At 58.6% G+C, this 20,359-nt stretch overlaps 1 protein-coding gene across 2 annotated transcripts in view; it reads right to left on the reverse strand.

The window, feature by feature from the left end:
- Positions 1-20,359, reverse strand: part of LRP1 (LDL receptor related protein 1) — an 84,876-nt gene that overhangs the window by 18,451 nt on the left and 46,066 nt on the right. For both annotated transcript variants that reach the window (XR_004032282.1, XM_030822396.1), the window contains exons 23-50: positions 19,431-19,676; positions 19,030-19,227; positions 17,924-18,128; positions 17,578-17,742; positions 16,569-16,813; positions 16,151-16,282; positions 15,616-15,843; positions 15,215-15,389; positions 15,030-15,124; positions 14,641-14,790; positions 14,313-14,453; positions 13,830-13,964; positions 11,626-11,757; positions 11,226-11,360; positions 10,920-11,049; positions 10,681-10,807; positions 10,144-10,295; positions 9,929-10,053; positions 9,226-9,603; positions 7,692-7,881; positions 4,155-4,359; positions 3,652-3,844; positions 1,853-1,978; positions 1,519-1,647; positions 1,138-1,257; positions 811-924; positions 321-470; positions 125-247 (exon numbers count right to left, since the gene is read on the reverse strand). Coding sequence is in view for 1 of the 2 variants with exons in the window: in XM_030822396.1 (XP_030678256.1) it covers positions 125-247; positions 321-470; positions 811-924; positions 1,138-1,257; positions 1,519-1,647; positions 1,853-1,978; positions 3,652-3,844; positions 4,155-4,359; positions 7,692-7,881; positions 9,226-9,603; positions 9,929-10,053; positions 10,144-10,295; positions 10,681-10,807; positions 10,920-11,049; positions 11,226-11,360; positions 11,626-11,757; positions 13,830-13,964; positions 14,313-14,453; positions 14,641-14,790; positions 15,030-15,124; positions 15,215-15,389; positions 15,616-15,843; positions 16,151-16,282; positions 16,569-16,813; positions 17,578-17,742; positions 17,924-18,128; positions 19,030-19,227; positions 19,431-19,676 (4,644 nt within the window). In the remaining variant the exon portion in view is untranslated. The remainder of the gene's footprint in view (positions 1-124; positions 248-320; positions 471-810; positions 925-1,137; positions 1,258-1,518; positions 1,648-1,852; positions 1,979-3,651; positions 3,845-4,154; positions 4,360-7,691; positions 7,882-9,225; positions 9,604-9,928; positions 10,054-10,143; positions 10,296-10,680; positions 10,808-10,919; positions 11,050-11,225; positions 11,361-11,625; positions 11,758-13,829; positions 13,965-14,312; positions 14,454-14,640; positions 14,791-15,029; positions 15,125-15,214; positions 15,390-15,615; positions 15,844-16,150; positions 16,283-16,568; positions 16,814-17,577; positions 17,743-17,923; positions 18,129-19,029; positions 19,228-19,430; positions 19,677-20,359) is intronic.

Here is a 20,359-nt window from a genome sequence, read left to right on the forward strand (position 1 = left end):
GGGGTGTGGGGCAGGGGGTGAAGGCTCTGGGTGCCCTTTTCCAAGCGGGCATTTGCTGGGGGGGGACTAAGAAGTGGGGCCCAGCAGGTTCTTGGAGCACTGAGTGGGTTTAGTGGTCACTCACTGCAGTGGGTCTCGTCCTCGCCATGTTCACAGTCATCCTCCTTGTCACATGTCCAGCTCATGGGGATGCAGCGCCCACTAGGGCAGGCGAAGTAATTCAGAGGGCATCTGGGGCGTTTCACACCTGAGGGGCGAGGCAGGTGTGAGGGCCCTGCTCACCGCAGGCCACCACCCACCACACACCTGCCCTTGCCCACCTGGGCAGTCACGCTCATCACTGTAGTCCCCGCAGTCATTGGCGCCATCACACACCCAGCTGGGTGCGTAGCAGAGTGAGGTCCGCTCGCAGGGCTGGAAGAGCACACCCTTCACGCCCAGGCGGAAGTAGCTGCTGCAGTCGGTGGCACCTGGTGGGGGCAGGGGTGAGGGTGATACCTGGTTCTCCCCGGATCACACCCGACTGGGGCAGCTGCCAGCCCTATGGAGCCTTCATGCTTTTCCAAAAGTTGAACGGTGCCCTTCCGGTGGGGCGCTGTCTGCACCATCTCCTCACTGCCCCCTCTCGGAAGCCCACAGGAGCCCAGGAGCAGGAGCGGGATGGGGACGGGGCCTCAGGGAGATGGAGGCTGTCAGCAGGGATGAGGGAAGGCAGAGAGGAATGTGGGCAGTTGCAGGAGGGCCTGAAGGTGGGAGATGCAGTGAGCGATGGGGAGGAGCCCAGAGGTGCCAGCAAAGGGCGTCACTCACTGCAGTTCATCTCATCTGAGGCGTCCTCACAATCCACAAACTGGTTGCAGCGGCTGGAGTTCCCGATGCAGGTCCCGTCCCGGCAGCGGAACTCGCCCACACCACAGGCTGTCTCTAGAACAGTGCCCGCCCCGTACCGTCAGGCCAGAGTTTTCTCTGTGGGGGCCAGGAGGATGCAGGACAGAACTCTTGGCCCACAGCACCTGCCCTGGCCTGTCACAGAGTGCCTTGAACCAGACACCACGGGGCCCAGGGACAAAGCTCGGCCAGGGAGGGGTGGGGCAGGAACTGAGGTACAGATGGGTTATGCCAGTGCGCCTCACTTACTGTTGCAGGGGATCTCGTCAGAGCCATCCCCACAGTCGTCGGCCCCGTTGCACCACAGCATGTTGGACACACAGCGCCCATTGCTGCACTGGCGGAAAGTCTTCTTGCAGCGGCGGGAGTCTGCAAATGGAGGAGTAGGCTGCGCGTCAGCCACAGGCACAGGGAAAGGGCTGCCTCCCTGAGACGTCATGCACGTGTCCAGCTGGCCGCCCCCAAACCCAAAGGCCCAGTCCAGGCTCACAGTGGTTCTGCCCTTCATGAGCTCCCAAAACTCATGGTCAGGAAGCTGGGTCCTGATCCTGCTCCATCCTGCAGGGGCCTGGGGGAGGGGGACCTGGGCTCTGGGCCTGGAAGAGGCAGGGGCTGCAGGGGGCTCCTTACTGCAGTAGGATGGCTTCTCATCGGACTTGTCCTTGCAGTGGGGGACACCGTCGCAGGTCAGGCTGAAGTTGATGCACTCGCCATTGGCACACTCAAACTCATCTTGTGCTCGGCAAGAGGAATTCACCGCTGGGGAGGGAGGTGGAAGGAGCTTTCTGAGCCAGGGCTGTGGGCCCCAGTGCCCACGCCTCCTCCCTGGGGGAGCTGAGGTCATCATCAGCTTCTTCTTGGCAAAAGGCTTTGGGGTGCTGGGCTGGAGCATGTGGGGGAGATGGTCACCATCCCTGGTGTGTGCTTGGGTTCCCCACCAGCCCCTCCCCCCTGCCTCTCTCACCTCGGCAGGTGAGGTCATCCTGGAGGATTCGGCCCCCTCGGCATGAGCAGTTGACGTGGCCCTGGTGAGTGAGCAGACACAGGTCCTGGCAGCCACCGTTGTTGATTCGGCATGGAGAGAGTTCACCTGAGCAGGGACAGGGCAGGCGCAGGGCTGGAGAGTGTTCTCTGCTGTGCATGCACCCACAGTGCACCCGCCCACTCACTGACTTCATGGAGCTCCCAAGGCCCTGCTCAGCCATGGCAGGAACAGCGGCTTGCAGCCAGTGGGGAGTCTTGCATGGGGATGGCTGCTGTGGGAGGGCCAGGTGCATGGGGTTTTCGGCGGGTGTGCTGTTGAGGATGTGTGTGCTTTTAGGCAGGGCACCGTGGGCTTTGAGGAGTGTTTCTGGGAGATTGGAGTCTGAGGGCCCTGAGATCACGGGTGCAGTAGTGAGCCCAAGGGCGCATGGGAGACGCCTGGGAAAGCTGCAGGTCCGTGGTGGGGGGCGCTGGGGCATGTACTTGTGCCCACTGAGGGCACGTGCACCCAGGCTCTCGGCTGTCTGTGTGGCTCCAAGTGAGGAGAGTGACCAGGGTGGGGGTGGGGGCACCGAGGGCATGGATGAGCCCTGAGGGGTGGGTGTGACATGAATGTGTGTGTGCAATGTGGAGGAGATGCCAGGCGTGTGCAGAGTCCATCTGTGTGCATAGATGCCTTGGTGGGAAGGGGTACAGGAGCACTGGGGGTTTTGCAGTTTCAAAGGTGTGTACAGCTGTGTGTGTCTGAGTAATGGAGGCCCAGGGAGAGCAGGACCAGGCAAGTGTGTGGTGTGTGGGGTGTGGGGTGTTTATAGTATGTCTGTGTGATGTGTGATGTGTGTGTGTGTGTGGTGTGTTTGTGGTACGTGTGGTGTGTGTGTGTGATATGTGTTGTGGGTGGTAGGTGTGTGGCATGTGTATGTGTGTCCTATGTGTGGTGTGTATGTGTCATGTGTGGTGTGTGTGTGTGGTGTGTGTGTGGTGTGTTGCATGGTGTGGTGTGTGTCTTGTGTGTGCTGCAGTGTGTGTGGTATGTGTGTATGTGGTATGTGTGTGGTGTGGTGTGTGTGCTGCGTGTGTATGTGGTATAGTATGTGTGGTGTGTGTATGTGTATATGTGTTGTGTGTGTGTGTGTGTGTGCATGTGGTGTGTGTTGGTTGTGTGTGTGGTGTATGTGTCCTGTGTGGTGTGTGTGGTGTGTTGTATGGTGTGATGTATATTTTGTGTGTGCTGCAGTGTGCGTGCTATGTGGTGTATGTATTGTGTGTGTGGTGGTGTGTGTATGTGGTATGTGTGGTGTGTGTGTGGGGAATGTGTGTATGTGGTGTGGTGTGTGTGTGGGGAATGTGGTGTGGTGTGTGTGTAGTGTGTGTATGTGGTGTGGTGTGGTGTGTGTGGGGGGTGTGTATGTAGTATGGTTGTCTGTGGTGTGTATGTGGTGTGTGGTGTGTGGTGTGTGTGGTATGTGTGTGGTGGGTGTGTGTGGTGTGGCGTATGTGGGGTGTGCGTGTGATATGTGTGGGGTGTGTATGTGTGTGTACGTGTCGGGGGTGTATGTGTATGTGGTGTGTGGGGGGTGTGTATGGTGTGTTGTGTGTGTGTTGTGTGTGTGGGAGGGGTGTGGTGTGTGTAGTGTAGTATGTGTGGGATGTGCGTGTGTGGTATGTGTGGGGTGTGTGGGGTGTGTGTGGTATGTGTGGGGTGTGTGTGGGGTGTGTGTTTGTATGTCCAGGCACGACAGGCAGGAGGGCAAGGCAGGTGGCGGCAGCCCCACTCACAGCTGTTGGTGTCGTTGGCCACGGCGATGATGCCCATGGGCTGCTGGGGGATGTCCACGCGCAGCAGCTTCATGTTGCTGCCCACGTGCTTGTTGGCCCGCTGCACTGCCCGCCGCACCCAGTCGGTCCAGAAAATGTGCTCCCCATACACGGCCAGCCCGAAGGGGTGGACAGGCTCTGACTTTAGGATCACCTGTGGAGACAGCGCCATCACCGTCACAGCATCGCTCGGGCCTCTCGCCCAGTCTCCACCGGACCACAGCCTGGCCTGGCCTCTGACAGCTACAGAATGAGGGCCCGCAGAGGCATCCTGCCATCTCCCTCATCTAGCTGATGAGGAGCAACCTGGGCAGGGTGGGGTTGACCGAGGCTGGGGCCTGGAGGGACTCACCTCCGCCCAGCTGTTCCCACCATGTCTGTGCCTGGACGGTCTCGGTTGACGGCTGACCCCGGCCCCGGCCTCCCCTCAGCCGCCCGCCAGCTCACCCACCCCGCAGACTCACATAGCGGTGGGAGCCGTCATACTCGCACCGCTCGATCTTGTCCAGGGTGGCGTCAGAGAAGTAGAGCTTCTCAGCACGGTGGTCGATGGCCAGCCCGTTGGGGGTGCGGATGTCCTTCTCGATGAGGGTCAGGACATTGGCTCCTGACAGCGCCGCCCGCATGATGCTGGGATGCTGCTCATTCCAGTTGGTCCAGAACATGAGGCTGGGGGAAGAGGGTCCAGAGATCAGGAGGCAAAGCCTGAGAGTCCACCACAGAGGGCACAGGCCAGGACGCGTAGGCACCTGGAACCCGGAGGCCTGCCAGGGCAAAGCCGCCCCAGAGCCATAGAGGCCAGCAGTGCCCCGATGCCCAGGAAGGGCCCCGCTACTGCACAGACAGCTCACACACGAGGTGGCTGAGTGTGAGGGGATGAGGGCCAAGTGTGAGATATTCACATTGCAGTATCTGGGCAGTGACTGTTTACTTGCAAAGAAGAGAGCCGGTGCAGCCAACTGAGACAGGCTCTGGGGTTCCAGCCCTGGCTCCACCACCCACCAGCTAGGTGCCCTTAGGCAACTTACTCAACTGCCCTGTGCCTCAGTTTCCTCCTCTATGAGGTGGGGATGGTAGCACCACCTGCCTCGCAGGATGGTTGTGAGAGTGGAAGAAGTTAATCTCCATCTTAAGGACAGATGGCACACGCTATGTGAGTATTTCCCAGGAGTTTATTCGTAACTGCTCTCTTCTGTGCAGGGAGGCTGGCTGTCTTCCAGATCATTCAGGAAGCCCTTGTGGAGTTGAGTGTGGCATGTGTCCCAGGTCCTGGGGTATGTGGGTCCTATCCTTAAGGAGCTCTCAAGAGTCCCCTTCTCCGTACTTTGAGGCCTTTGCATGTTTGGGGTTGGAGCCACCGTTCTGCCTTGTAACGGCTCGGATCTTGAATGAGCCTGTCGCCCCTCTGAGCCTTGGTTTCCTCTCAGTAAAGGAAGCAATGGGAACAGCCAGCCCCCAATTATGCCGTGCTCCTTGTGGGGTGGTGCTGAGGCTGGAAGGGGGCTGTGGAAGGCCTCAGGGCTGGTCATGCACTACCCTGGGTGTGACAGAGTGGTCCTCGGACCACCGGCATTGGATGGTGAGCCCTGGGCCCTCGGTCCCAGAGCTTGTCACTCAGCTAGGCCCAGGGCGGGGCAGGGGACTCCACGTTCTCTTGCTCCTAGGCGATCTTTATGCACAGTGGAGTCTGAGACACTAAAGCCACACAAAAGCCAGCTCCGTTCCCCAGTTCCCTGACAGGACCTGCCCCTGCCCCCACCCCAGTGCCTCTGGCCCCCTCCCACCTCCGCCCCTCACTATTCTGGCCACAGATCTGTCCTCTGGCCTGTGAACTTGTCTCCTCAGACCTCTCCAGGTCGCACCCTTCTTGCCCACCCCCAGCGTCTCCAGCACCATTGAACTATCCCGCCTTCTGCTGGGCTCACGTAGGAAAATGGTGCTGCTCTGCCCCTCTGGAGACACTGGCTGCCCTGAGCCTCGGCGAGCTCATGAGAAGCTCTGATCTTAAGGGCCTCATCCTGGAGGAGAGCAGGGGTTTGCGGTGGCTCTGGAATCGAGATGTAAGTTGGGAGGGAGGCGGCGTGTCCTTCTAGCCTCCATAAGGGAAAATGGGTATCCTGGGGCAGCAGCTGGTCATCTTCCTGGAGGATTGGACTTGGCCTGTCAGTCCCCACCAGGGACTCCCACACCTCAGGTGAAACAACTCGCACCTGCAGTGAGAAGTGGTTTTCCTCCCGGCGTCAACAAACTCCTCCATGTGACACGACTGTGTTCTGGGTGAACCTGCTTCCCAGGAATGGGGCAGGAGGGAGAGAGAGGCTTTCCTGGGGTAGGTGCTCAGCGTCCAGGAACATGGCGGACCTTCTAACTATCCTGCTGTGAGCTCTACAGGGCCATCGGTGCTCCAGTGCTGACGTGGGGAGGGCTCAGGAGGAGGCTGGGTTGTTGGAGTCTCCACTGGCCCCTGCCCTCTCCACTGGGGTCCACAATCTTCCGATTCCCCGAAAGTGCCTGCTCCTTGTGGCCAGGGGGAGGGCCCCTCCTGCTGGTTCAGCTCTTTCTTCTGGGCGCTGGGACCATGCTCCCACTCAGCCACTCCTGCCATCCTCAGATGCTGGCTAACATGCCGCCTCTTCAAGGACACGTTCCCTGACTTCCAGGTGGGGCCAGTCCTCAGCACACAGCCATGAAGCTCTTCATGACGCCCCTTGCGCTCCCCACTGGGTCCTCTGCACCTTCTTTGCCCTCAAAAGCCACTCGCTGAATGTGTGATGGAATCCCCTGGGCTCATAAGAAAGGAGCTTGGTGGGCAGCCAGGGGGGCACATCCTCTGGGACGAGGGCCAGGCAGCCCTGCTGGACCCTCCAGGGAGGCTTCAGACTCATGAGAGACAGGCTCTGAGGCCATCCCCAGACAGGTGAGGCAGCCAAGGGTCATGGAAGGGGGGCTGGACCTCCATCATCAGCTGCAGACATGCCAGATGACAGAGGCAGGAGGAAACAGAGGGCCCTTGAGCCAGGTTGGACGTGACTGACATTGGTGGGGAGAATCTGGGTTCGGGACACTCACATATCTATACAGCTGCTTTGGGCTGTGTTTACTAGTTTCCTAGTAAAGCTTTTGAAAAACATTCCAAGCACTGCTGAACTGGGAAAAAAATGTTGCTAACATGTGGGCCAGGATCCCTAAGGCGAGGGGGTGGCTCACTAGAGGCCCAAACAGCCGGGATGAGGGCTGCCCCTGCGGGAGAACAGAGCAGGCTGACTTCGGGTGAACCCTCCAGGGGGAGCACCCACCCCCGGGTGCTTCCTGCCACCTGTCCTGGCTTGTGCTCCTAACTCCTCCGCACCCTGACCTCACTTCCCGGCTGGGCTCGGGCCTGCCTACGCCCCATGGCATGCAGAGGTCCCCCTCTGTCCTCCCTGCCTTGAATTTGCCTTTCTTCAGGCTTTTGCTCAAAGCACTTCCCCTGTCCAAGCTGGCCTTCCTTGTCTTTTCCAATTCCAGGCTCTGAGCCAATCTACTGCCTTCATGACGCCTGTGGTCACCCGTATACAGCCCTGTGCCAGTTACCATCACTTCCCACAAGTATGACTTCTCAACCCAGCTAGGTGGCTTGATAGGCCCAGCCTCAGGCTTCTGTACGAGGGGTTCGACAAGCATTCTTTGCCTGAAGCTTTGGATCCCAGAGCTAGAGGCCCTACCCTGTGCCTCCAACATGGTGCTCTGATGAATGAATCAATCACAAAGGCAGAGCGTCCCCCACAATCCTGATGCTTCCTTTGGTGCAGGCAGCTGGAATCTTAGCCAGCTTGTATCACACAAGAGGAACCTGAGGCTTGGGAAGCTTTTGCAACTCCCCCCAGATCACACAGCAGGGAAGGGTGGAGCTCAAGTCAGGGCCTGCCTCTCCTGCACCCCCGCCTGGGTCTGCCTGGGGAGTTTCTGCCACCCCGAGTCCCACCTCTCCCTGCTACCCCCATCCCCAGGCAGCAGCTCACTTCTGGCACTCATCCAAAACGAAGGCCCGTGGGTGGTCATCTCCAGACATAGTGATGACGGTCTCACGCTCGAAGGCCCCTGGGCGGGTCTGGTCCACTGTGTGGCGTGTGATGGTGGATGTCGTGTAGCTTGTCCAATAGAGAGTGTCCCAGCCACGGTGATAGGCCAGGCCTTCCACGGAGCCCACGTCTGTGAAGAGACAGGAGCAGCCATTGGTCGGGAGGGGCCAGAGGGCAGCCTGCACAGGAGCCGTGGGGGACAGCCTGGGGCACGTGCTCTCCTGGCTGGAAGGCGAAGTGTGGGGTATGAGAGTGCATGAGGTGCAGCAGAGAGGGCTCGGGGGCACCAGGGTCTGACTCAGTGCCCCCAACCTCTGCTGTCCTCACCCAAATGACCTGTGGTCACCTCCCAATCCTCTCCCACTCAGGGCGATCGGGCTTCCTGGTGTGTTTGCACTTTCCTGGAGCTGCAGTTCTGCTGAGTTAAGTGCAATGTAGATTTCAGTAAATCAAATCCTACTTGGGCTGTGCTGGGGAGCCCCCTACTTAAAAAGACCCTGAGCTGGATTGATTATTTTATAAAGCAGACATCTTAAACTCAGGTTAAAGAACCAAGGTACAGTGAGAGACACAGCTGAACAACAGTGTAAGAGAAAAGACTCGAGTGTTAATGGCTACAAGCGATGGTGGCTACCAAAAGGCCACGCTGTGGTATGGTCTGCAGACAGCTGGAGGGGAGGGGACATCCCTTCCAGGGGACTGGGGATTGATCTGCCAGTCTCTCCTGATCGAGCTGCGAGCATGGAGTACCGAGTTTAGCTTCGGATGCTACATTTTTAGACAGACATGCAGGCTGGACTACATGCAGCAGAAAATGTCCCAAAAAAGGCTGAAAGGACAGGTCTGTATAAGTAGCACCTAGTTCCATAACTGGCAGGTCTTTATGGACCAGCTGAATGAACAAATGAGCAAATGAATGAGTCAAGGGACCTGGTGGTAACCAGGCTGAAGAAGAGAAAATGTAGTGGGATGCAGTTTTCAAAGAGCTGAAAGGCTGTCCTATGATGACGGCCCTGACACTGTAACTGCTCTTTCCAGAGCACACACTCCGTCCTCAGCATCACTGAGCTAAGCCTTCATGCGCAGCAGCTCGAGGAATCCTGTCTCACCACGCAGATGAGAAGGCTCAGGCTTGGCAAGAGCAGGAAACTGACCCAAGTTACTGAAACCCCAAGTGACTGGAGCTCAGCCCTATGTCTGCAGCCTGGGTTTGTGAGCACTGGGCTCCACGGAGACCTCTCGCTTGTTCTGTGCAGCCCTGAAGGCAGAACTAGGACCAGTGGCAGGGGGAAGACGGGGGCCGACGCTGACTCCAAATCAGGAGTCACGTAACTGCGGGGGTGCAGTGGGATTCGGCTGAGTTGCAGCTGCTGGGATTCAGACCCAGGGTAGAGTGCCTGGCTGGGGTCTGAGAGTCTGTGCTGCTCCCCGCCCCATGTCCCACTTCCTGGGAAGACTTAGGGTCTGGGCTCACTCTCCACAATGGTGATCCTCCTGGAGCCATCGTCGTTGATCTGTTGGATGTTCCCAAAGTGGATGTCGCTGAAGAAGATGCGATTGGGGGTGCCCGGAGAGGTGCCTGCCCGGTAGTCAAAGGCCAGGGCGATGACGTTCTTCATGTGCTCAGGGTCCTCGAAGGGCTGCACGGGCGCATTGAGGTTGCGCTCATCCGACAGGTGGATGCTCTTAAGAATGGTGCGCTCTGAGTAGAGCAGGTAGCCGGCGTACTCGCGGCACGATGCTCCGTCTTCAGCCAGCATCCCGTGGGCACAGGCGCAGGCCCGCTGCCCACGGCCCCGGTACAGGCACAGCTGCTGGCACCCGCCATTGGCCACTGCACACACGTTGGTGCCTGGGGGAGGGGAGGGTACAGAGGGCAGGGCCTGCCTTGGGAAAGGCTCGCTGGTGCCTTTGTCATCCAGGCTTTGGCGAAAGCTCTGCCCTCTGCCTCGGTATCCCCAGCTTGGACGACCCTCCAGGGCCCAGAGCCCGATGCCCAGATCTGTCCCAGAGCACCTCAGCCTTTCCTCCCCATCCCTGGGTCTCTCGGGCCATTGGAAGGTGCCCCATGGGTCTAACTTGTCTCCCAGCCCTCTCACACTGGGTTCCCTGGGGAGCACTCTCCCAGGCCAGAGTCCCCCTCACCTCTCCACCCCAGCCCAGAGCCCCAGCCTCACCTTTCTGCCGGTCCCGGTTGAAGACTTTGATGTCTTTAAGCTGGACGCCGATGCCGGTTCGCAGGGGCACGGAGTCTGTGGCATTGTCTTTGCTCCCACGCTTGATGGAGCCGTTGGCATGAGTCCTGAAGGAAGGAGAGGGCACAAGCAGGGCATCAGTGGAGCCAGGAGGGAAGGAAGAGATTGGCTGAGGAGGCCAGGACAGAAGCCCTCACCTGTCACTCCAGTAGATGAAATCCTCAAACACAGACACTGAAAACATGTCCATGTTGTTGCTAGACAGAACCACCTCGCGGTTCTCACCCGTCTCCAGGTCGATCCGTTCAATCTTGTCTGTCCGTGCATCGCACCAGTACAGCTTCCCATCCTACAGGCCAGAGGCACCCACCTCACCTCCAGGGCTGAGCTCGCTGCCAGCCCCATGTCTGGGGCAGCATGGAGTGCATGGGCCAGAGTGGGGCCCTCAGTTCAGCCTCCCCTACTCACTCCTGCCTCCTGCATACACTCCCACTCTCTGCCCTGCTAATAAGGCGACCTCTAGGCATCTCTCCACTCCCCCACTCCCCACTTCTGAGCGACCCCTGCCCATCATCTCTGTGGTAGCAGGAGTCCTACTCTGGGTGGAGGGCTGGGCCGGGAGACCCCGTGACGTCCCCTGGGCTCCATGTCCTTCCAGAATGGGCTCATCACAGGGAACAGGGGCCTGGGTCAGGGGTCTACCATCGGCTCCAGGGCCAAGTTGGTGTGCGAACCTGGTAGTCCACTGAGATGCCGTTGGGCCAGCTGATGCTGACGTTGACCAGCACCACACGCTCCGTGCCATCTAGCCGAGACCGCTCAATACGCGGATACTGTCCCCACTCAGTCCAGAACAAGTACCTGTGGGGTGTGGGTGGAAGTGGGGGGTCAGTCCCCAGACCCTGGAGGAGACAGGGCCTTATCAGCATGGGCCATGGGCAGAATGACAAGGCCAGTCTGTCCAGCTCCTCACCCTTTCTCCGGGTGGACGGTGATGGCTCGGGGCTTGTCTAGACCCTGGGAGATCACCACATAGCGGAAGGAGCCGTTGAGCCGGGCGACCTCGATGACATCAAAGCCCTGGTCCGTCCAGTAGATATTGCCTAAGGAGGGAGTTGGTGGCGCTCAGGAAGGTTGGGTGAGGACAGGTGGACCTGGTGTCCTCCGAGCCCCCAGGCACCCCTGCAGCTCCTCTTCCTGCTCCCGCCAACTCTTCCTCCCACTATGTCCCCCAGTCCTCTGCCACACCTCAAGCCCCACAAACCCGCCCACTGCTCACCTGCGATCCAGTCCACTGCAATGCCCTCCACACGGCCAATGCCATTGGTCACCACGTCTTCACGCCACGTCTGGTCCCGCTTGGCCCGGCTGATCGTGCTCAGGCCCATGTCCACCCAGTAGATGGTGTCATTTTCTGGAGGTGGAGGAGGTGACATGGGGATGCCCAATAAGGCAGGGGTAAGGCGAGGGGCTAAAATCTCACAAGGCTCAGGACAGAGGTGAGAGGGTGCCGGAGGGGCCAGGTGCTTGGAAGGGGAGGTGGAGTCGGGGTGGCAGCTGTAGCAAGTGCCCCACCTCGGGCTAATTCAGGCAGCCTCTCACTGGACCCTCAGGACACACCACACCACCCCTAAAGCTCCTACGCCATGCCCAACTCCCTCCGCCACCAAATGGCTCACCAGCATGGAAGTCGATGCCGACAGCCAGCGAGGTCCCCGACACTGGGACCAGGGCATCTGACTTGTCATTGGGATCCAGGGGAATTCCCCTGATTCCCTCATGCACAGAGTATAGGAGAAAGGAACCTACGCCTGAAAGACAAGGAAACTTAAGGCATGGGTATCACCAACAGTCCCTTAAGCTTGGTTCCTGTCACCCTCCAACTGTTCTCTGCTTCTGCTTTGATATCATCCCCCCCTCCCCCCGCCATCATCCCTATCCTCCACCCAGCACACACACCCTAGCCTGAGGCCAGAGCATGCACCTGGCTGGTAGCTCTGGGGAACCACCTGCAGGACCCCTAGCCACCATGAGAGGGCAGCAGAGACTCGGATTTCTCACCCTGTGCTCTGCCCGCCTCCACCCAGCACAACCCAACCCTGCACCCCTGCAAGTCCATTAGGGAAAGTCTGGGAGTTCAGACCAGACAATCAGGACTAGGTGACTCCAAAATCTAGACTTCCAGTTTGGTGCTCAGCCTGATCCTAGTTTCCTCTTTGTCCTCCCTCTGTCTGGTCTATGCCACACCCTCTCTCCAACATCTAAAACTCAACCCCCTAAGGTCACTACTAAGCCAGTCTCATTCCCAGTTACCGCATTTCTTTTTCTTTTCTTTTTGTTTTTTTTGTTTGTTTTTTTGAGACGGAATTTCACTCTTGTTCCCCAGGCTGGAGTGCAATGACACGATCTCGGCTCACCGCAACCTCCGCGTCCCAGGTTCAAGTGATTCTCCTGCCTCAGCCTTCCGAGTAGCTGGGATTACAGGCATGCACCACCACGCCCAGCTAATTTTGTATTTTTAGTAGAGACAGGGTTTCTCCATGTTGGTCAGGCTGGTCTCGAACCCGGGCCTCAAAGTAATCTGCCCGCTTCGGCCTCCCAAAGTGCTGGGATTACAGGCGTGAGCCATGAGCCTGGCTCTTTTTTTTTTTTTTTAAATTGAGATGGAGTCTTGATCTGTTGCCCAGGCTGGAGTTCAGTGGCGCAATATTGGCCCACTGCAACCCTTGAACCTTCCTGGTTCAAGCGATTCTCCTGCCTAGGTCTTCTGAGTAGCTGGGATTACAGGTGCCCACCACCACGCCCAGCTAATTTTTGTGGTTTTAGTAGAGAAAGAGTTTTGCCATGTTGGCCAGGCTAGTCTCAAACTCCTGATCTCAAGTGATCGGCCAGCCTCGGCCTCCCAAAGTGCTGGGATTACAGGCATGAGCCACCGCGCCTGGCCCAGCTTTCCCATGTCTTGAGGCACCACTACCCATGCACCTCAGAATCCTCCCTTGCCTTTATCCCTTTGATACAGCACGTCCCAAAGTGAATCCCCAAATGGGCCCTGGTTGCTCAGACTCAGTGAAAAAAAGAATGAATGGTCAAGTGAGTTTTGGAAAACCCCAAACACTTGAAAAATTCTTGGCACACATAATCATATTCAAGGCTCTGAGAAGTTCTGCAGCACAAAACACTTTTAAACTTCATTCAATTCAGAGTTTCTTTTGGTAAAATCTACCCACATCAAAGAGGGAGGCTCCTAGGAATGCACTTTTGGGAAATGCTGTCCCCCGGCAAGCTCATAAATCAGTTAGCAGGTTCTTGTGAAATGCGTCTGAGTTTCATTTCTTTTCTTCAACCCTTGCTGAGCCCAGCCCAGGCCCATCATCTCACACTCTGATTACTCCTAATGGCCTCCTAACTGGTTTAACTGCCTCTGTTTCTTCCCCACCACCAATGCGGGCCAGGTTGATCTTTCCCAAACATCACTTTCCAGGCACTCCTGGCTGAGAACACAGGAGCCCCGCCTAGCTCACAGCCTTATCTCCAGGACTTCCCCACACTTTGCCCACCACTCTTGGCTGGGGCTCCTGCACACACCTTGCCTTGTGTATAGTTCCCTCTCCTTTGAACCATGCATCCAAATCCTACTTGTCCTAGAAAACCCAGCTCAGAGCATGCCTCTTCCATGCGGCTGCCCCGATCTGCCTGCTGACATCTATTTTTCCAAAATCCTACTGGAGGCACTGGAGAGTCACAGCCACTTCACAGTCCAGTGTCCCCTACACGATGAATGTAGTCTTGTCCCCAAGGTAAGAAGAGGAAGGTGGGGCTGTAGGGTAGGAGGGGTCAAGGTTGGGGAGCTGGGACAAGGCTGGGAGGAAAGCCAGGCACTAACCCTCGCAGGCCTGCTGGCCACTCCGGAGGCTATAGCCGGCTGTGCACATGCAGGAGCGGGTCATCTCTGACGTGGGCAGGCAGAGCTGGGAGCAGTCACCGTTGTTGACACTGCAGGGGTTGGTGCCCTTATGGTCTGGGGGCAGGTGGGAGGCAGAGGGAAAGGGTTAGGTGGGCCTCCTTGGGACCTCAGGGTCAGGCTTGGGCTGCTCAGAAACAGGATGGTCACTGACTACCCTGGACCTAATGGGGGTCACCACCCTACCCGGCTCTCAGGTTTTCTGTCCTCCTGGGCCCCTGGCCTTGTGAACAGGGCTGCTGGGAGCCTATAAGGCGCCTTTGTGGTAAGGAAACAAGGAACCCCTTTAGGTGGTGGGTGCAGCCTAACCCACTTACTCCCTTGCCCCATGGCCCTGCAGCCTGCAGCTCTGGAGCCTCCCCTGTTGCCCCTGAGCTCCCAGCGGCCGCCCGGCCTCGCACCTACCCAGCTGGATGCTCTCATCATAGACCTTCATGTGCATCACCAGGGTGGTGCTGTTCCGAAGGACCACGGAGCCCGAGCCGTCAGCCTTGCTGCATGTGCCCATCTTCTCCGACACCTGATCTGCCCACCACAGCTTGTCTCCTGGGGCAGCAGGAGGGGATGAGACCCTTGGGAAGTCCCCACACCCAGCTCTCCTGAAGGGCCCATTGGCCCTAAGTCATCAGGCCCGCCCCACTTGGTGAGAGACTGCCCCAAGCCAGCCCCTGTCTCCCAGTAGGTCTGGCCTGGCCTGCTCTGCGTCATCTCTGCTTCGCCCAGCAGCCCTCACCCATGATGGCCAGGGCGGTGGCTTTGCCCAGCTGGCTCCGCATGGCATCGATGACCTCCAGCCCACTCCCATCCAGGTTGCAGCGGTTGATGGTATGGTTCCCGGAGCTGATCCAGTAGAGTTTGCTTTCAGGGAAGTCAATAGCCAGGCCTGGAAAAGGGGGAGTCACTGCCGGGGAGTCTGGCCCAGGGCTGGGGATCCAGGGATGGGAGCAGAGGATGTGTGTGAGAGTGTGTGGCTGTGCGTGGGGGGAGGCGAGGGGGCAGGTGGTGAGAACAGGCACTAAGCTGGGGCTCTGGGGAGGCTAAGGGGCAGCTGAGAGACCCTGCAAGCACCTGCTGGTCAAGGAATTAGGGAAGGGCTGTGGGGGTGGGCAGGGAAGCTCGTACCCACGGGGCCCTTCTGGCCACTGAAGAGCAGGGTGCGATTGCTGCCGTCCATGTTGGCCATGCTGATGTTGTCACCATCGGTCCAGTAGAGCTTCCTGGGGGGAGGGTGCCAAGAGGGAAGGGTCAGGGTCCTCTTCTTCCCAGCCCCACACCCCATGCTCCCCGGCCCTGGGCCCTAGACTGACCCACGCAGAGGGTGGACGACAAGGCCATGGGGCTGCTCCAGGCCTTGCACCACTGCGTTCTTGAAGGAGCCATCCAGCCGGGCCACATTGATCTGCTTCTTATTGGTGTCATAGCTTGTCCAGAACAGGTTTCGGGAGACCCAGTCCACAGCCAGCCCGTGGGCATTTGGCAAGTCTGGGGACACAAGTAGGGAGTCAGTTGTTGGGTGTCTGCAGGGCAGTGGGTCAGGAGGGGGGGCCAGTGTGCTTTCTGGAGAAAAGGGATCAGGAAACCAGGCTGGAACACTGAGGGGGAGCAGGACTGGGAGAAGGACCACTCGGACCAAGTAGACCAGGGTTGGGAGCAAGGGGCGGGTGGGGGTGCCCATGTCCACTGGTGGGCATCCAGGGCCAGGAAGAACCTGCAGAGACGACTGTCTCCACGCCTGTGCCGTTGATGAAGGCCCGCTTGATGGCCTGTGTCCGCACGTCAGACCAGTACACACGCTGCTCACGGGCATCGTAGTCTAGCACTGTGACGTTGTCGATGTCGGGCACCGTGAAGGAGATGATGTAGTTGTAATAGGGAGCATCCAGGTCCACACCTCGGATCTCCATCTGACGTGCGTACAGCAGGAACTTCTTAAACTCTGTGGGGCACAGGCTGGTCACTGAAGGCAGTCCCTGCCTCTGTGCTTCCCACCCACCCGGTTTCTGGCCCTGCCTTCTTCTGGATCCGTCTGTTTGCTACTGGCCCTTGGCTCCGTGGACATACCCCGCTGGGTGCAGCCTCCCTGGCAGACCTGCAGCCCCTTCTCACAGTGGCTGTCTCTGGAGCCTCTCCTATCGGGACCCTCCCGACTGGGACTCTGCCTTTGCTGACAACCGGGATCCTGGGGCCTGCGGCCTTCCCTCCAGCCTCAGTTGCTCACTGGCTCTGGAGGGAGGGGCTCCTACCATAGCAGGTGGTGTTGTCCTTGTGGAGCTTCATGAGGTGGGGGCAGGCGCAGGACACGGTCCGGTTGTAGTTGATGAGACACAGGTGGGAGCAGGGGCCCCGGCCCCCATTGGCCTCACAGGGATTGGGAGCTGGGGGCAGGGTGGGGAAGAGAAGAAGCCAGAGCATCCTGTGACTTGCTGCTCCCTACATGGACCACCCCTTCCTCGCCCACTCTCCTCCCCCTGTTCCAGCAGCCACTATTGCTAGACCCTCCTCTGCTGCTAGACGGTGCCTCTGTCAACAGCCGGCCCACCCCTGCCATCGCAGCACAGACTTGCTCCTGTTCTCACTGCCCTCTCCTCTCCTAAGAGCTTCTACAGCTTCTAAAGAGGCTGCTGGCTCCTTTCCGGCTGCTCGAGGCCCCGAGCCCCTTACCCATGGGCTGGCGGGAGGGGTGGTACACCTGCAGGTCAAAGGGCTGGGTGTTGGTCCTCTGTACCACGGTGACATTGTGGCCGGTCCACTTGTTGGCCTTAGCCAGTGTGTTTGTTCGCCAGTCAGTCCAGTAGACTTCCCCCCCATACAGCGTCACTGCAAACGGGTGCGACAGGAACTCGTGTCCCCGAAGCACCTCCATGTGGCCAGAGCCGTCGTAACGGGCTGAGTAAATGGCATCTGACCTGAGAGCATGATGGAGCAGAATGAGGATGCCAGCCAGGATCTCAGCCCTCAGAGCTCTGCCCAGGCGCCCACCCTCTGGGCCCTGGCCACAGCCCTCCCAACGAAGAGCACGGGACCATTCCCTCCCCTAAGCCCTGCTGGCCAGAGCAGACAGACAGAAAGACCAAGGTGTGAGAACCCAACAGGTCCAGGTTTCACCTCTCAGGCCCCGATTCCCAAGCCCCAAGGGAATCTTTCGGTTACTTCTCCCCAGGGCTGCTGTCGGCACTCAGGGCTTTGATGAAAGTCAGAAAAAGGCACCCTCAGTGTGAACCCCAGGGGTGCGGAGCCTGCAGTGAGCCAAGATCGCGCCACTGCACTCCAGCCTGGGCGACAGAGCGAGACTCTGTCTCAAAAAAAAAAAAAAAAAAAAGAAAAAGGCACCCTTCCTGGGCAGACCAATTAGAAAGAAGTTTCCCCTCCCTCTGGGCAGACACAGCCCCAGCAGAGGGAACAGAGTGGAGAGGACAGGTGAGTGGAGAGGATGGTACAGTGTGAATAACCACAGCTGACGGCCCTGCTTCTGCCTCCTCTATCCGCCCCCTCCCCTCGGCCCTGGCCTCCCCATGCCCCTCCATCCTCCTCCTCCTGTGCCCAGTCCTTTGCCACCGTTCCTAGTTCTAGATCCCTTGGTCCTTCTCGCCACCCTCATCACCACAGGTCCCTCCCCACCCTGTCCTGGTGCCACAGACTTGGGCCTCCCCAGGGCACAGAGGGCGCTGACCTGGCGTCAATCCAAAGGATGCGCTTCTCCAGGTAGTCCACGGTGAGCCCGTTGGGCCAGCCCCCAGAGCCGGTCTCCCGGTGCACGGTGCGGCGCCCGGCCCCACTCATGGAGGCTGCCTCAATGCGGGGCAGGCTGGCATCCCAGTCTGTCCAAAACAGGATCCTGGGGAGTGGGGAGGGGTCAGGAGGGCTAAAGTCGGGGCCCTCAGGGAGGGACTGTGGTGGGATCGTAGGTAGAGGGTGGGAGGAGGCAAATGGCACTGAGGAGTAAGGTGTCCCTGGCCAGGCTGAATGGGACTTCAGGGGGGCCATGGGGCCAGGAGAGGGCTGGGTAGGGTCCTCACCCATCCCGGGGATCCAGTGCGATTGCCCTTGGGTGCTCAATGTCACCGGCCAGCAGGGTGGTCCGGAGGGTCCCATCCAGCTTGGCCACCTCGATCTGGTCCAGGTTACTCTCCACCCAGTAGATGTTGCCTGCAATCCAGTCTACAGCCAGGCCCTCGGGTGTGGCCAGGCCGTACTGAATCACCACCTCGAAACTAGTCAGGGCTGGAGAAGAGAGGGCAGTGAAAGGTTAGCGTCTCCTGGGGAGCTGTGCATGAATGTGTGAAATCCTGGGAGCCCTCGATGACCCACCCTCAACCCCGGCACCTCTGCCAAAGTTTCTGACTCCTATTGTCTCCCCAACTTTTTTTTTTTTTGAGACAGCGTCTTCTGTCACCAAGGCTGGATAAAGTGGCATGATCATGGCTCACGGCAACCTCGACTGCTTGAGCTCAAGTGACTGCCATAAAGATTTCTCCGTGCTAATACATTATGTGTGTGCCTCATTGTTTTAGAGACTGTTGCACAGTGTGAATATCATCACAGTTTACTTAGCCTCCCCTTGTTGATGGACATTTGTAATGGTTTCAAGTTTTCCTTATTACAAACAATACAAATTTCTCTAGTAAAATGTGCCTCTTTCAAATCTTTGCTCAGATGTCACCTTCTCAGGGGACCTTCCTTGACCACACAACTGAAAACAGCCTGTTTTGATCACTGCTGCATGCCCACTGCCCAGTGTGTACAGTGGGCACTCACTATTGCGTGTGACTGAAGGAAGTCTGGGGTGCACCACGCTGCCTGGGACAGAAGGCAGCGTTCAGGTACGCCACTCTTAAGTGGCTTTTTTCTTTCAAGCCTGCAATTCTATATCTGGGGAGCAGAGCTCCAGGCCATTCAAAGGTAAGGCTGATCATTTTCTTAATTATCAGGCTGGCAGTTCTGCTGACGATAATTATGGGGCATCAGGCATGGAGACCCACAGCAAAATCTAACCCAATTAACAGAAGTGTGGGGGATGGGGGAGCCAAGCCTCTGCTTTGGGGCCACTTGGATGGGACCTGTGGCCCCTAGCGCCTAAGTGCTCCGCCTGAGTGCATCCCGCCTGGCAGCAATCGGTGGTCACCTCCGTTGTCCAGCAGCTTCCCGCGGTAGATCTTGTCCTCCACCACGTCGGTCCAGTAGAGGGCGCTCTGGCTGAGGTGGAAGTCCAGGGCGATGGTGTTGCGCAGGCCGGGCACCAGGACGCTGTAGTCTCCTTTGTGAAGATCGATGCGCCGGATCTCATGGCGGTTGGAGAAGATGATGAACGGCTTGAAGGGGTCTGGGATGGGAGGGATGTGACGGGGTCAGCAAGGGGCTAGCTGCCTGTGTGCCACCCATCCTGGCGCAGGCAGGTCTCTGCTGGTCCGGGCACTGGGGGCTAGGGTGGAAAACTCAGCCTTTGGCACCTGGCCACCAAGCCCAACCCACTGCAGCTCAGAGGCCTGCCTCGGCCTGCCCCACCACACCTCGCTGTTGTCTCACCCAGGCTGCGGCAGCTCTCGCCGTCAGGCTCCAGGACCCAGCCCTCGTAGCAGGAGCACTTCACGCTGAACTTGTTCTGGTCGCACTTTTGGCTGCATTTGAGATGCTTGGCACAGTAGCTCTGGATCTGGCAGGTGTGGTTGTCGGGCCCCAGCTCCATGCCCAGAGGGCAGGAACACACAATGCCTTCGCCAGGTGCCACTGAGCAGTTGTGGCTGCAGCCACCGTTATTCAGAGAGCACTGGTCTAGGGGAGGGGCAGGCATGGAACAGACCCAGGGTCAGAAGCTGAGAGGAGGCAAGACCACGGCCCTGCTGGGCCCCAAGTCCTGGGCAGTGTGGACCAAGTCCTTGTGCCCTGCCCACGGCCCCATTCGTCTCCATTCCTGCTGAGTTTCAGCCCAGGACTTCCTGGGCTCCCTCAGGACCAGAGTTGGGACCCTTGCACCCACCAGCTGGCACCATACCTCCCCTTCCCACAGGGAGCACCCCTCAATATCTCTGTCTGGTCTCGATATGTCCCTGCCTTCTTGGGCCCAGGGTGGGGGCCCCAGCTTTTTGCCTCCGTGGGAGGGACCCCGGGAGGTCCTTAGGTCCAGTCCCCTTGTGCTGATCTCTCCTGATTTGGAGGGGGTTAGGGTGGGGTGCGGTAGGGCCTATCCCACCCTTGGTCCTCTGGCACACCTTGGAACCTGCCAGCCTGTCGGCAGTTCTCCCAGCCAGTCCCTGTGGCCTTATCTTCCACTCCTCCGTTCCAAGGAACTGGGGGCTGTGCCTGGCTAAGAGGACCACATAAGGCTGCTCTGCTCCTCATCTCCAAGTCACACCACATGGTCCTCCCTGACTCCCAGACTCCCCCAACCTCATTTCTTTTGGTCTTGAATGGGCACCCTCCTCCCCTTGCCTTTTTGTTTGTTTGTTTGTTTGTTT

The sequence above is a fragment of the Nomascus leucogenys genome, chromosome 11 (genome assembly GCF_006542625.1).
Source record: "Nomascus leucogenys isolate Asia chromosome 11, Asia_NLE_v1, whole genome shotgun sequence".
NCBI lineage: Eukaryota > Metazoa > Chordata > Mammalia > Primates > Hylobatidae > Nomascus > Nomascus leucogenys.